Raw genomic sequence first — 15,036 nt, forward strand, 5'->3', positions numbered from 1 at the left:
CATGAATTAAATGGTGAAGATAGCACACAAATCTTTACACAATATCGGTTTTGTCCTTCAGTCATGTAAATGAATATCCATGTATATTTAAATGTGAAATATACTGCAGGGGTATCTTGAATTTCAATTGTGATGCTTTCAACAGAACTTTGTGTGCCTTGATAACTTAACTGTTACTCTGCTGTGTTTACCAGTGTCCCCTTTTGTGTCATTGCTATTTGGCTCCTTGTCCTTTTTCTTCTCTTGGACTGTTTAAACATCAGGACACTTCTCATTGATTCAAATTTTATTTCTAAACACGATCATGACCATAACCCATACTGATATTTTTCATTGTAACACTTTGTTTTTTAGAGATCCATCGCAAGATATCAGAATAAGTCCTCTCAACATTATATTGTGCAGCTTCACCAGCGATTTGTCAACTAGTTTATTTTCTGTTGAAAATGTTTTTCATGCCTCATGAGATTTGTACATGTGAGGTTAAAGGGACGAGACAGTAGAGATTGTTTTAATGGAGAGCTTTCTTGTGTTGATGTGCTTGTCAACATTACTATTGTTGCTGTGAAATGCTTGATCAAAAGGAGCAACCATGATAAATGAACTGTTAATTGCCAATAGTGTGAGCTGTATCTTGTGTGTAATCAGTTTGCTCACTTTTCCTAGTTCGCTTTCTATTTCACATCCTCCAACAGTTCTGTTGTATCCGTTCTGTGTAGCTTGAGCTTAAGTATCTAGCCTTAAGACCCTGCAGTCGGGATAAAGGTCAACCCCAGTGTGTTAACATACATCTGAACTATTATTAACATGTACTTTGCCTTGGTCTGGACATTTGTATACTCTTTTGTTTATATCTGTAATCCTGCTGCTACATTAAATGAATTAATAACACATTTAAGTGTTGTGATTTGCTTCTTTTCTCCCCCCTCTAAGTTTTTGAATACACTTGTTATGAGAAGCTCAGAGACACTTTGATCCTTAGAGTTATTACAGTAAATTAATACACATATGTACATACATACTTGTATAACAAATACGACTTCAAGTAATGAGAACACAGCTGATCAAAGTTTACTCATTCTTCTATGTAAAGCCTGTTGGAAGAAAGATATCGGATCCTCTAAATCGAAGCCAACGTCAAACTCAGGATTTTTCCTGAGTGCAAGGAAAGCAACCAGCGTAGCCAACATGGCAGTCAGGCCCCATATGTGATACTGGCTTCCTGAATCAGGGTCCGTAAAATTAAAAGAAGGCATAGGCCACACCCTCGCAGCAGCAGCATGGTGGTCCTTCTTGCTGGTGAAGAAGTCCAAAGGGACTGTGAACACTGCACTGACCTCAGCAGGGTTTGGACTGGGACAAAACGATTCCTCTATGAAGCCAACCACCGGGGTCACCAACAGACCACTCTGTCAGAAGATGTGAAAAATAGAGAACATATGGAAGAAAACATGAAAAAAAAAGGTCTCAAAAAGCAACTGATGCCCTAAAAGGATATACTCACAACAGTGTCCTACCTTATTGATGATAGGGAACAATCTACAGACCACCTGAACACAATTAGGAGGTAGACCTATCTCCTCCTCTGCCTCTCTCAGAGCTGTTTCAACATCATCCTTATCACTGGGGTCTCTCTTCCCACCTGGGAAACACACCTCTCCAGCACCAGTCCTCAGCTACAGAAAAAAACGAGTAGGTCAGATGTTTATAAAGCCAATAGACATAGCATTAATCCACCCAATTGACACTGATCTGGATTACCTCTTTTGAACGCAGCGTCAGCAAGGTGTACAGGTGTCCATTCTTAACGAACAGCGGGATCAGAACTGAGGCTTTGGGCAGCACCGGAAGATTGGGCAACTTGTTCCCAACATCAAACTGCTTTAAATTGTCTATCGCCTTCTCTTTAATGTGCATGGTGGATGCTCGGCTTCAGAGCTGAAGCAGGAAAGTTGAGCACCGTCACAAAAACATACGAACATATAATACAAGTCCTGGATTTTTAACTCTGAAAAAGTCCTATATCGCTTTCTATTAGATGATTTACTAGTAAAAAAAATAGTTTATTGTTTTAAAATAATAAAGCGTAAGAGCTGAAACTTAGTCTTAGGTATTTTACGTCACAAGGTGAAAAGATGTGCTCACCTTAGCAGAGCTTACCCAAATGTTGGCAGACAGCGGTAGATAGTATAACAAATGTTATTCTCACTATTGCGATCTAGACAATGTATCAGATGGTTTTCTTGTGATTCCCTGTATTATTCATCTGGAAACTTAAATAATTCCGTTCACACGGCTAATGTCTAATGAAAACAAACCAGATAAAATATATGACGTCAGTCATGTGCGACTCGCTTCCGCTTTTTAGCCACAATCAGCAACTTTGACACACATTTGACTACACATTTACTTTTCCAAAACAAGAACGCGTTTGTCATTAATAGAAATGTAAAGATTATCATGGCATGAAGTTGAATAGTTATTTTGTTCTTAATGTGGCAACAGAGTAGATAGCAGTGTTGTGACGTTCGCGAACGATCCGATTCTTTTGAACGGCTCTTTGGTGTGAACGACGGGAACAGAGTCATAGGTGAGAGCCGTTCTTTTTTAATAGTTGTGCCCAAATTTCACTACCTGTCCTAGATTTACTCCCCTTTATGCCTAATTACCACAGGCTGCTTTTTTCAACTGAAACTCCGCTATACTAAGTCAGGTGAAGCAGAATCATGTCACCACAGCATAGTGCCGACGGTGAGCAACATAATGACCCTCCATCGTGTTTGTTGTTTTTTGGGGGTCTTTGTGTGCTGTCATACAGAGTGGTGTCATAAATTATTGGCAAATCAAATTAATCGATTAATTGTTCCTACATTATTCTGCGGTTTCCTTTTAAATTGTAAAAGTGCAGAATTTTAAATATGCCTGTGTGGACACGGGAGAAAAGAGTGCAGGCACGTTCACAAGTTCTACCACTCTCTCACCTTGGATCTTATGGTGCGTTCCATTTGTACTTGGAAGTCCGAATTTCTGAGTTCCCAGTCGGAAATTTCAAGTCAGATTTCCGACTCAGAAAGTCGGAAGAACCCCACCAACCCCGACCTCATATCTCAGTGCATCAACAGTAAATGAAAGCTGTAGTATTAACTGTTTATCACTTCTGTCTTATTTGTTTCTCAATTAAATCAGCCGTACTCACATCTCGGGTGTAATGTCATTCCCAGTTCCAAATTCCAACTTCAGAAGTAAATGGAACTCACCATTATGGCTCTGTTCCTTTCCTGAACGGCTCTCGGAAAAGAACGGAGCCATAAGATCCGGCTCCCTTCAAGGAGCTGTAATTCCCCAACACTAGTAGCTAGTGTTACGTTACTTTTAATCATGAGAAATGTGAAAAATGCCACAGAAATTAAACTGGATTCAATATTTCATTGGGATTTGTATTGCTGTAAACAGGTCCTCGATGAAAACATCGGATATGAAATAAAACATAACGGTACAGTACATTCCAAGTCAGTCATATTATGGCATAATGAGTGGATATATCTGCATTGTTAGTTAAAACAAAAAACACGTTCAAACTGAAGGCTACTAAAATGTGACTGACAGCTCACTGAACATAAAGCAGACAGTAGCCTGAGACGTGGGATGTGACAAGCAAGAACAAATTAATCACATATTTATCTTTTCTATCTTTAAGTTAAAACTTTAGTTTACAGTTATACACGTAAGTGAATAAATAAAGGAAAATTTAACAACCAAAATATTTATAATATACATAATTGATCCCGCATATTTGTAGGGGGAAATTAAATATTCTTCTTTCAGTTATTTACAACCCACAAGTCACATTTTGTGGGTTTATATGTAGAAAAATAAATAAGATTCAAAACACAGCAAAGCTAAGGAGGGTCATCACAGTGGTCCTAGTCTTCTTTGATTCAGTCATCGCCTTTGCAGCACAGCATCTGCTCATACTTTGTACTTCTCCTTGGCTTGATCATTCAGTATACAGATGTGCTGTGAAAGAAATTAAAACGAATTTGAGTATACACATAACAATACACATTCACACTAAAAGAAGTGGTGTGTCAAGATCCCAGTTTGGTTTATACATCATGCATTAGATTAGATTTTCAGGACAATAAAACAATTGGATTGATTTGTATGCTAACGGGGAAAAGCATTACACAATGAGATTAAGTATCCTTTAAATACTGTATACAATGAAAGCGTAGCATACAATTGAAACAATGTTTTTGTCTTATAAGATATCTACCTCATTGATTTTATCGGACCACATCACCTGAAACAAACTTACACTGAGATCTCTGAAGTACTCGTTGTAGTCCAAAGCGTAACCCACCAGAAAGGCATCTGGCACCTCAAAACCAATGTCTGAAACAAACACATAAACACCAGCAATGTGCATCAGTAGCGTAAAGAAAATAAACAGCTACTTCGAGGTGAAGTGGAAGTTAAACTGCTCTTTTACTGTCTGGGCGAGGTTCTACTTAAAGTGTGAAATAGAGGCTAGTCGACAACAACAGCTGTCCTTGAGGGACAATCTTAAAGAGATTATCCAACTCAAAGCTAAAAGCATTACATAACCAGAGACAGTGTGAGAGCAGGGTTATCAGGCCTGTGTTAGTGCATAAGTGCTGGGCTCGGCTACATTTGAAGTACATTTTCCTGAAATTAATCTTAATCCTGCAGGGAAAACACAGCTTTGTTTAATAGCAGTTCACCGCTTTTAAAGAACTAGACATGTGAGTGACTGGCATGAAGCGAGCACTATCATACGTCTATGCACTACAAAGATACTGCTGAGCGTGAAGAGAGAAAAAGAGGTGCTCACAGTCTGGTCTGTACCCTGAGCTCCTCGGGGTCCTCTTCACCAGAAGGCTGAAACAACAGACGAGGAAAATAAATTACAAGAATTTTCTACTTGTGTATTGTATATGTGTATTTGTAGCTGGCCCTTTAAGTCAGAGGTTTATTTACATAGATAGGTCAGTTAATAATCTTAATGGGAGCTTGGAGAGACACATATTAGCAACAAATTAATTGTTGAAGTCCTCAAAGCAAAAGAAATGACCCTAACTATATACAGCAGAACAAACATCTTTTATGCAAGTATCAGAGGACACTGCTTCACTATATTCTGTTTAAACCCGTCACCAGTAATTCTGCAGACAAATGGACTTTACCTCCACAGTGCAGTTAATAGAACGGCAGATTAACTCTTAAGCTGCTCTCTCGCTCCATCACATTACATGTCTAATACAGGCCTAAAGCAGAGTGTCCATTAGCTAAGAGCACCGTTACATGCACTCATCTCTGGCGACATACTGGCCAGTTATAGTGGAAGCCTGTAATGTAACTTTCCTGGACTGTATCAGATGGTGCCTACCTCACAACTTTAACCATCTTGGGATTACATTCACTCAGCAGGGAGAGTAGCGTCTGCATCGTCCTTCCTGTTTCCACTATATCCTTTTTACAAAGCAGAACAGGAAGAGGTCACACTGAAGTGGAGACTTAACTGGATAAAAATCATAATTTAAAAACCCATGAACAACAGACTTTAGTGCTTTAAAAAAAAGATTTATATAGATCATTTTAAACTGAGTAAATGCTGGTGCAGACTCATGCAATATTAAAATGTAAACCATTACAAAAGATATGATATCTGATATGGGACTGATACTTTCTGATATAGCTGGATCTGGTATCAGTGATACTTTGGCCAATATATTAATTTTTATTCTATGTTTGAGTCGGCAGGTGCAAATTCATCATGGATCAGCGACGTGCTTGGCAGCCATTTGTTTGAAGGAGGAAGCTTCCCTGCCCAGATGAAGGGATCTAAATTATGTTATTTAAAGGCTATACATGCTACGCCAACAAGTGCTGCGGCGACCTGTAATATCTGCAAAGCCCATATTTATATGGGGTAGCAGTAACACTGCAAAATACAACAGGAAACTAATAATTATTCATTTTGCATTATGTTTTCATTTGATGCCATTGTATTGCTTTACAGTAGAAGTTTAAATCTTTACCAATGTTTTGATGCACTTAAAAAGGTTCAGACTTGAATTGTATTTCCATTTATGAAGCACCTTGATTTGTGTAAAATCATTTACCAAAAGTTTTATATCGTGATGTCACAATATAAATTTGCATATAATGATTGTATTGTTGTCACTTAAACATAATGCATAATAAAAAAATAATAAAACATACCTCCACAATCAGGACATTCTGCAGAAAAAAATGTAAGAACAGTTAATAAAGTAGACAGCTCTACAGAAGAAGAAGTGTTTCTTTCTGACAATGACTGGTCGACTCACCTTGCCTGAGAGATTGGACAGCTCATCCCCTCCTATGACTTTGACACTGTTTGTTGATTTGTCATTCTAGAGGACACGAAGAGGAGACCACATTATTCATCCCAGTGTGGTCACAGTCAGAGTTTGGAATGAACTACTAAAATACTCGTCACAAATTTTCTGCACACTGCACCCAGAATCACCCCACTTTAAACACTGCAGTGGCCCATTTCTGATTGATTAAGATTGTTCTCATTTGTGCCACACACACATCTCACATCAGCACAAATGGTTCCTGGAAATGAAATGAGAAAAGGCTGCTTACACAGTAGCTCTTCACCCTAATGAAATCCACTGTCAGGGGGACTGATTTATCACTGTTCTGGTTAAGTGCCTTAATGTAGTCCAGGAGGTCTGCAAAGAACTTGTAGCCCCCTTTGAGAACACACAGAGCTACAATGTGATGTCCCCCCATGTCCTGGATTATGTCCCGGGCCAGACGCTCTGTCCTGGGGAAAAAAGAGCTATGTAAGTTACAGCACAATGGTGAATGCAGCACAGTTCTTATGGACAAAAAGAATAGTTGCGCACTTTAACATAATTGCTTAAATGCATTTCACAGCACTGCACTGGACAATTAACCCCCACCCTCCAGATCTAGATTCAAATCCAAGCCAGGATGTGGGCTACAGTGATTTGCCTAACAAATACAGTATTGTGTACCAATATAATCCTGACATAAACCATTTGTTTGACAGAGACGGTGAATTAGAAAGAGTGTCTCTGAGTATTTTGTTTGCGTGCTGTGGTGATTGTTTTACCTGTCCATGATGAGTCCATGTGGGATGATCACCTTGTCCAAATCGTTTTCATAATGCCTAGGGACGCAGAAAAGGTCCAGATCGTGGCCTTTTTCATCATCAGCGATCTGCAGCGGGAAGGAGCAAACGGTTGGCAGTGATAGTTAACGTCCGCCAAAGACGCATTTAATTAATCACGATGAAGCCCTTCTCTCCTTTCCCCCACGGCAACACTGAGCCTCCCAACCATTTACAGGCTATACTCAAAACCACCTGTTTATCCCCGCGCACACGCGACTCAGGTTTGGGGGTGAACGAACATTAACGCCGCTTTGGCAGAGCATAACTGAAAAAGTCAAATACTGATGGGAAAGCTCGTGCCCATCAACACAGGCCTACAGCACGCGGGGCACAACCACACCCTGACAAGTGCACAAGTTATCAATATGTAACAACAAATCCCCGAACAAGACAGCAGCAATTACTGCAGTTTACAGGCTCACCTGCAAATACGAAGCCATGTTACCAGCGGTAGTCCGTCCTGTTCAGTCGCAGAGAAATATCTGAGGAGTCATGCTCAGGTCCTGAGAGGAAGGAGGAGGGTTTGTTGACTGGAGGCGGCACGCGCTGCTGCTGCTCTCCTCTGTTACCGACTGCTGCTGACGACCGTGAGCGAGCGCGAGCAGCACATGCGATGCTCCTCTGCCTGGGTTTAATCCTTTTACGTCAGAATCCAGTTTACCTTCCCAATAATCTGATTTGTCCGACACAACCTGAGCTTAAAATGCGCTATACTGGTTACTACTACAACCGGATGTTGTGGAAACTGTGGCGTTGATGTTGCGCGAGCGTTTTGGGAGAAGCTGCAGATGACGCAGTTCTAAAAAAAAATAACTGATGTCAGCTAAGCCTCTGCTCGCTTATACCACCACACTGCTGCATGAGCGCTAAAATGGTTATATTCTCTGTTGTGAGTTTCTAACTGCTCTTAATCTTTTTACTATATTTATTATTTTATGATTATTCCAGATAAAAAAATTGCCAATTTAGCTTTAATATTTGAACTGATTCTCACCTCTCTCATGAAGTAGTATTGCCATATTTAACAATACTTTGACTGAAACTTAAGTTTCTAGTGTTGTTTGTACAATAGAAACTCTTCCCCACTTTCATTACAGTCTCCAATTTAGCAATCTGTGTATTACTGTTTAAACATGGCCCTTCGGGGATTACCAACACAGACATTGCTTTTGTATTCATTGATGTTTTTTTCCTAAGTTTGCTCTCTCCATAACTGCAAGTTAAAAAAAAAATTCTCAAAACAAACATTATCAGAACATCTGCCTCTCGGCATGTCTATAATAAAACAATATACCATCTGTTTTCAAATGTACTAAAAAGAAATGAAAGCTGAAAAGTGAAAACTGCAAAAACAACCCGTTTTTAATATGATCCCAGTTTAATGAGTGATACAGAAACAAAACATTTTTTTCCATATTACAAAAAAGCAATATCAGGCGTTGTGCCACGCCAGGAGCATGGCAACTACGAAAGCAGAATAAAAATGTTCTCGTAGTTCAGAACACCAAAGACGCAAACATCCTCATCTCTGTAAGATAATAACAGTCTTTATGAGTGCCAATTGTGACGATGAGGCCAAATCTCAGATGACACCCTTCCTCATATAGAGTCCTACTTTTAGCCTGAGACCCACATAGAGAGCTGTGGCTGCAGGCGGAAAGTAGAGCACCATCCAGATGAAGGCAGCGTGATTTGAGAGAAGACCTTGAAGGAAGAACGCTTATTTTTTCTTCTTCTCATCTTTCTTGGCACCATCTGCTTTCTCCTTCTCCTTGTCTTTGTCCTTCTCATCTTTTTTCTCTTTGTCATCTTTCTTCTCTTTCTTTCCTTCCTCCTTTTCCTGTCCTTCCTTCTTCTCTGCGTCTCGGTTGGAAATCTTGTTGTTGATCAGGTTGTGCAGAGCCACCACAGAGCGGATGAGCGAGGCCAGGTAGACCACCAGCATCTGGTCATTGGTCTTAAGGTAGAAGGCTTTTGTGAACTCCTGCAAAGCAAAAACATAATATCATTATATCACTGCCTAATCATAGAGGACCAAAAGATCTGATGACAATTATAGTATATCTATGTATTCAATTTAATTCAAGTGTTAAACTGATGTATTTTTATTGCATGTGTAACATTTTGAGCTGCAGCCAAGGCGATGCCGAACATAAATAATGGATGACACTGGCAGACAAAAGCACATTGAATTTCTTTCATGGGAAACATCATCAGGGACAGCCAATTTGTTTATCAGGTCTCTGAACACTCTTGCCCTTCTCCCCTCTCAGCATAAGTTACCATGGCAATGTTCCCATGCACCTTTGTAGAACTGAAAACCCAGATTTAACGCTTAAGTTACCCCACTAACAGCAAATCCTGTTTTGTAGTATATGCCTCTGTTCAATCACAGAAATTATTTAGTGGTGGAGTATTAGGGCGGGTTAACAGCAGCCTTCTTTAGTCTGATTGAGCCGAACCCTGGAGCGTTTGTCCACTCGGTGCGGTTCATTTAGTTTGGTGTGGTGTGAACGCCAGAATCAAACTCTGGTGCAGACCCAAACAACCAGACCATGGTCCGCTAGAAAAGACACACCTCAGCCCGTTTCCAAATTAACCATGGTTCGATTTGATTCTGGTGTGAACATAAATGGACTTAAAGTAGGACCAAATACAGAAGGCAAACCAAAAACACTACGCATTGTGGGTTGTAAACGGGTGCTGACACTGGCAGAGACAGACACGCAGCCAGGCAGCAGGATGAGTAGGACAGACGTGGAGGAGTGAAGAGGAAAAATAAATATGGGCTGACCAAACAATTTCACAAATGCTTGTGAAAGTGCACAAAAACACGGAGGTATTCAAACTGTTCCGTGAAAAACTAAAAGGAGAATGAAACTGATTGAAGAGTTTCCTCGAGCATCAAAATGTTTGGTCCGCTGGTAAAAGCTGCTGTGTGAACACAAACCAACCTTTGGGCAAAATGAAACATTGTAACAATTTGGTCTTTGATTCGGACCAAACAAAAGGACTTTATGTGTGAATACGCCCTTAATCACATCTAGATGACTGTTCAAAGTTCATCGTAAAATATAATTTGCAACCATAAATCACAACCTAAGTCTAAACCTTAAAAACATTGTCCTTTTAAACCTTTGCCGTAGGTGAAAATGTGTGTCCCACTACACTCATTTAGCACTCCAGCACATAAAGAGAAGTTGCTGCTCAATTAGAGATGAAAGCTAAAAAAAGTAGATCCCATTGTTTTTCTCTTAACATATCTTTGGTGCGCAAAAAAAGCAAAAATGAAGCTTTTAAACTAAAAAAGTCAAATCCTAACAATGTTACTGTAAATAGATAGGAATTAATCCACCTCAAACACAAACAACTCACCAGCAGATTGACGTCTGGCAGCAGGTTAAAGACATCCTGCAGCTGGTAGATGATCTGGTGGTTGATTGGAAGTTTGCCTGCGGTCACCCTCTCCAGGTAAGAGCGGATGTCCAACAGCTTCGAGTTCAGACCCTTCAGGCCGTGAACCTGATTTGTGATCCGTTGCGACAGAGTTCCCACTGTGGTGTCCTTGATATCTCTGTGGTGGGTTTGTAGCGGATGAGAAGTTAAAAAAATTTACATGGAAATCTTTTCTGCAAGGAGTTTTCATTCGTTGATCATTTCCATCAGTATTTCATTGCACTTTTGTTGGTTACAGTAACATTATGATTTACACATTGTAATCAGAGGCTGTGTGCTCCTTATTGCAGTGACTTAAATGGATGTTACATGATAAACTGTGTAGCACAAATTGTGAATCAAAGGCTTGTTTGGTACCTGAGCAGGTGCTCCACACCCACTTCCTCTGCCTCCTCAGCTCCAATCTCACTGGTGACGTGTTCAAATGTTTTTGATGTTGGAGTGCCATCCTAGAAACAGTAAATCACAGCAATGACAAAAACGCCAAAAACTCTGCCCCAAAGTTTGTTTCAATTAACCTACAAGACACTCTACTACAAATTCTTGCTTTGAAGCAATCCACGATACACTTACGTCGTGTATTTCCTCCACAGAGATGTATGCTTCTGTGGGAAGACCAAGATCTTTGGGCTTCACGTCTATAATGACTAACACCTGGTAGGATAAATAAGACACATGAGTGTATTATTTCACATCACAATTAATAATAGTAGAACAAGATGATGTCCAAACACATGCACATTAGGCAGAGGAAAAAGATATGCAGTAACTTACCGAATTGGTACAGTACTGCTTGATGAGTTCATTGATAGCAATGTCATTCTTATGTAGCTTGGGTCCTGTGTGGTACCATCCGACTATTCTTTCTCTGGCTAAAAACCAGGAAAGACAGTTACTCACAAGGATAAAATCATGATAATGCTGTCACATAAACTTAATTTATATAGACATAGGCTTACCATTAACTTTCTTGAACATTCCATACATGTTCTCCAAGTAGTCATGGTCGAGGAACCAAACTGAATCGTCCCTGTCGTCCTCATCAAATGGCACTGGACAGAAACAAAGACAAAAAATGAATGTCTTCACAGAAATTGTCAGGTAGAAGTAATAAGGCCATTGTAAAATGCATATTTAAACATCCTTAATGGGCCCTGTGTTTATTTAACCCACGATCGACTAACAAATTAGCTTATAAAAACAATTCCACAGTATTTGTTTATGGCTCTTTTTAGAATTGTAGATTATGAAATGATGCATTTAATTAAGGATCTTGTCTTTTAAGAGCTTGAGTGTAAAAATAAAATATATCTCAGCCACTCATTTTTCCTCTCGTATGACTTGTCTTTATTAAATATCTCTCTCTCGAGACCCACAAATGTTATCACCTTGTTACTCACCTGCAAAACTGTTAGAGACGTCAAGAACTTTTTTCTGCCATGATCCCAGGAGGACACCGACCACTCGTTTCTGATTGCCAACCTTTCCTATCCTGTAGATTGATTTGTCAAATGAACACATCAGATCATCAATAAATTTACCAGAGTTTTGACAAGATTAAACACCATGACTCATAAACATAGACTGAATCGTTAGCTAGGATGCTTCTGTAAGCTAGGCTAATGCCCGTATCTTCACGTTACCCTTTGCAAATGAAATAACTAAAACCACCAAATGAAAGCCTGTACATAATACTCATCAATTATTGTGTATTAATGAATAATTTGACATATAAAGGAATATTCTTTGCTACGTGAGAAACTGAAGTGATATCAGTATGCTAACTAGCTTGGTCATGTCTGCATTCATTCTCAATGGGGCTCTGACTCAGCAGGGCTAACATTAGCTTAGCCTAGCAGAAACGTTACGCTTATAGACATTTTAGCTTCTAAACATAGTGACGACTGAACACAAATATCGACATTACTGACCTGTTAAAATGATCAACCACGCTGAGCAACACCAAGGGGTGTACGACCACATTTTCCACCGCTAACTCCGGCATTTTTGCAGTAACGATAAACAGCTAACAACCCACCACCACACAATGACGGCGACGCTACACTTCCGGTTACGTCTGACGTCTTTTCCGTTTCTCAGGGCAACAGTGAGATGCAGAGGGAAGGCAGAAAACTTGTCGCTTGCCGTGGACAGAAATTCACACAAATAATGGTAGGAACTGAGCACGTAAAAAAGGATTACTGTGTTTGTGTCGGAAAAGTACTCTTAAATATATAAACTATTAAGTCACTCAATGATATATAAACTTGAATGTTTATGTTAAAGCTACTGTGAGGAGTTTTTTGGTGGTTATGAAGCAGGCCTAAATTAATTCTGATTACTCTATATGACCTACAGAAGAAAACCAGACCATCAGCGACAAGATTGATTATTTCTATGTAGTTATTTTTAATGCCTGATACTGCGGGCAGTTTATTATTTTAAAAATTCTTTCCGTTTAAAAATGGTCTCTTACTCTCACAGTGAGAGCAGTGTCCATAGCAACGGTAACATGAATTAACCGAAATTACATCAATTATTGGAGCTATATCATGTAACTTAACAAACACTAACTAAGTTTGTTAGCTGAACTCGATTGAAAATCAAATATCCTTAATTTAGATTTGAAAAAAAAACTCAATTGGTCATTTATTTAAATGTCTTTAAAGCTCCTGTGAGGAGAATAAGTCTCCTCCTGCATTCTTTAACAGTCATATGTATCACTTACTTTAAATTTTTGCCCTGGAAAATGTAAACAAAGGCAGCGTGCAGTTAATCACTTAGTCAGACACCTACCCCCGATTTCAGGCATTAAAAATAACTATATAGAAATAATCAATCTTGTTGCTGATGGTCTGGTTTGCTTTTGTAAGTCATATAGAGTAATCAGAATTAATTTCAGTCTGTTTCATAACCAGCTCTTAACTCAATTTAATTCTGCAGGCTGAAGTTGAGGAAACACTGAAGAGGATCGAAGCCCATAAAGATGTGATTGGAACGATAGTTGTCAATGCAGAAGGTAAAAGAAAAAGAAAAAATATCTAGTCAACATGTTCACAGGACAGTCTGAATACAAAGTTACTGTTTTATCTTTTTAGGTATTCCCATCAGAACAACTTTAGATAACTCCACCACGGTTCGGTATGCACTACTTCTTCGTCAGCTCTCCTTGATGGCGAGGAGCACAGTGAGGGATATTGACCCTCAAAATGACCTCACCTTCCTCCGCATCCGCACCAAGGAACATGAAATCTTGGTGGCACTGGGTGAGTTTGCTGTAGTTACATGACCAGTGTTGACTTGGTGGTGACATAAATTTCATATTATCTAACCTAAAAGATATTTGGGCTCTACTGTTAACCGCTTCATTCATTCCTCTGCAGAGAATGACTTCCTGCTGATCGCCATCCAGAAACCGAGTAAATAGCTGCCGGTCATTTCCATGAGAGTCAGCCTTTGTCACATGGTGTTTCTTTATTTAGGCAAATGATCCTTTTCCACTGTGGTTTGTTGCTCCATGTAGAGCATGATCCATTTTGTTCTTGGAACTCAAGTATGTTGCCTTATTCTACATGATGCATTGTTTGTTTGTTTAATCGTATTTCTTTCTGTATTTTATATTTGTGTTGTTATTTGATATGTCTGTGAAATAAAGCCGCTGTTCATTGTATTTGCTTACTAAATCATTTATTCTAAACTTTTTAAAGTGGAATTTTACAGTAAATCAATGTTACATTTTCTCATCTGAGTTTAAGTCCATTGTCTCCATAGAGAGAAGGGTCCCTGATCAACTGATCACTTTTAATCCAGTTTACGTAAATCTCCTGTGAGGAGTTCTTAGCTGGTTATGAAACAGACTGAAATTAATACTGATACCTCTTTATGAGCTTCAGAAGCGATAGGATTGATTATATCTTTATATTTATTTTTAATGTCTGTAACCACTCCCAGGGGGTAGGTGTCAGAAGAGGCGAATAACAGCGAATGATATGTGTGATTGTTAAAAGAAATGGGATCTTCTTACACATGTACAGGACAAGATCAGCCAAGAGTAATGAGGTAACACCTTGTCCACAGGGGTCACCAATATCAACACAAACGGAAAGTTCCTCATGTTTGTAAAATCTCAAAGGTCCTGCACACACAGTTAACCTGCACAGGTCTCTACACTATTGATGCCTGTATAGCGCTGAGTTAATTGACACTTCCTTTGGCATAATCTGTCTTTTATGGCAATACAGAATGGTCAAAGTATGTCCTTGCTTTCTGGGCTCTTTATTAAAAGTTGAAATGAAGCGTACAACTCATACACAACTTGTATCCATATCGCAGCTCCTTTGTTTTTGTTTCTTTGTGTGTTCAGTTTG

The 15,036-nt window shown here is 39.3% G+C and overlaps 4 protein-coding genes across 4 annotated transcripts; 1 reads left to right on the forward strand and 3 right to left on the reverse strand.

Moving 5' to 3' along the window:
• Positions 1-303: 303 nt before the first annotated feature.
• On the reverse strand, positions 304-2,053 carry nudt7 (nudix (nucleoside diphosphate linked moiety X)-type motif 7). Its single transcript, XM_069686501.1, has 3 exons — positions 1,762-2,053; positions 1,518-1,676; positions 304-1,409 (listed from the first exon to the last, which is right to left on the reverse strand). The coding sequence occupies exons 1-3, from the start codon at positions 1,915-1,917 to the stop codon at positions 1,065-1,067; spliced, it is 660 nt and encodes a 219-aa protein (XP_069542602.1). The 5' UTR covers positions 1,918-2,053; the 3' UTR covers positions 304-1,064.
• A 1,363-nt stretch (positions 2,054-3,416) lies between these two features.
• hprt1l (hypoxanthine phosphoribosyltransferase 1, like) lies at positions 3,417-7,927 on the reverse strand. Its single transcript, XM_069686194.1, has 9 exons — positions 7,636-7,927; positions 7,154-7,260; positions 6,658-6,841; positions 6,354-6,419; positions 6,247-6,264; positions 5,411-5,493; positions 4,856-4,902; positions 4,319-4,395; positions 3,417-4,017 (listed from the first exon to the last, which is right to left on the reverse strand). Exons 1-9 carry the CDS (start codon positions 7,651-7,653, stop codon positions 3,970-3,972), a joined length of 648 nt encoding a protein of 215 aa, XP_069542295.1. The 5' UTR covers positions 7,654-7,927; the 3' UTR covers positions 3,417-3,969.
• A 645-nt stretch (positions 7,928-8,572) lies between these two features.
• psmd7 (proteasome 26S subunit, non-ATPase 7) lies at positions 8,573-12,728 on the reverse strand. Its single transcript, XM_069686243.1, has 8 exons — positions 12,601-12,728; positions 12,070-12,161; positions 11,629-11,721; positions 11,444-11,541; positions 11,243-11,323; positions 11,027-11,118; positions 10,589-10,787; positions 8,573-9,197 (listed from the first exon to the last, which is right to left on the reverse strand). Exons 1-8 carry the CDS (start codon positions 12,672-12,674, stop codon positions 8,934-8,936), a joined length of 993 nt encoding a protein of 330 aa, XP_069542344.1. The 5' UTR covers positions 12,675-12,728; the 3' UTR covers positions 8,573-8,933.
• A 52-nt stretch (positions 12,729-12,780) lies between these two features.
• Positions 12,781-14,272, forward strand: LOC138613261 (dynein light chain roadblock-type 2-like). Its single transcript, XM_069686892.1, has 4 exons — positions 12,781-12,841; positions 13,613-13,688; positions 13,768-13,935; positions 14,053-14,272. Exons 1-4 carry the CDS (start codon positions 12,782-12,784, stop codon positions 14,094-14,096), a joined length of 348 nt encoding a protein of 115 aa, XP_069542993.1. The 5' UTR covers position 12,781; the 3' UTR covers positions 14,097-14,272.
• The last annotated feature ends 764 nt before the right edge of the window (positions 14,273-15,036 follow it).

Source organism: Semicossyphus pulcher, unplaced genomic scaffold (genome assembly GCF_022749685.1).
Source record: "Semicossyphus pulcher isolate SPU_LCO1_2020_fin unplaced genomic scaffold, fSemPul1.0.p SCAF_8, whole genome shotgun sequence".
NCBI lineage: Eukaryota > Metazoa > Chordata > Actinopteri > Labriformes > Labridae > Semicossyphus > Semicossyphus pulcher.

Excerpts from the sequence above, each read along its gene's own strand:
- hprt1l (XM_069686194.1), bottom strand. Across the intron at positions 6,842-7,153 it reads CATGGACTCATCATGGACAG|GACAGAGCGTCTGGCCCGGG; the intron begins GTAAAACAATCA and ends TTTTTTCCCCAG. Across the intron at positions 6,420-6,657 it reads TTAGGGTGAAGAGCTACTGT|AATGACAAATCAACAAACAG; the intron begins GTAAGCAGCCTT and ends CGTGTCCTCTAG.
- nudt7 (XM_069686501.1), bottom strand. The coding sequence starts at position 1,917 with ATGCACATTAAAGAGAAGGCGATAGACAATTTAAAGCAGTTTGATGTT. Across the intron at positions 1,677-1,761 it reads TGACGCTGCGTTCAAAAGAG|CTGAGGACTGGTGCTGGAGA; the intron begins GTAATCCAGATC and ends TTTTTTCTGTAG. Across the intron at positions 1,410-1,517 it reads TGTTCCCTATCATCAATAAG|AGTGGTCTGTTGGTGACCCC; the intron begins GTAGGACACTGT and ends ATCTTCTGACAG.
- LOC138613261 (XM_069686892.1), top strand. The coding sequence starts at position 12,782 with ATGCAGAGGGAAGGCAGAAAACTTGTCGCTTGCCGTGGACAGAAATTC. Across the intron at positions 12,842-13,612 it reads AGAAATTCACACAAATAATG|GCTGAAGTTGAGGAAACACT; the intron begins GTAGGAACTGAG and ends TTAATTCTGCAG. Across the intron at positions 13,936-14,052 it reads TGAAATCTTGGTGGCACTGG|AGAATGACTTCCTGCTGATC; the intron begins GTGAGTTTGCTG and ends ATTCCTCTGCAG.
- psmd7 (XM_069686243.1), bottom strand. The coding sequence starts at position 12,674 with ATGCCGGAGTTAGCGGTGGAAAATGTGGTCGTACACCCCTTGGTGTTG. Across the intron at positions 11,542-11,628 it reads AATGTTCAAGAAAGTTAATG|CCAGAGAAAGAATAGTCGGA; the intron begins GTAAGCCTATGT and ends CCTGGTTTTTAG. Across the intron at positions 11,119-11,242 it reads CTGTGGAGGAAATACACGAC|GATGGCACTCCAACATCAAA; the intron begins GTAAGTGTATCG and ends TACTGTTTCTAG.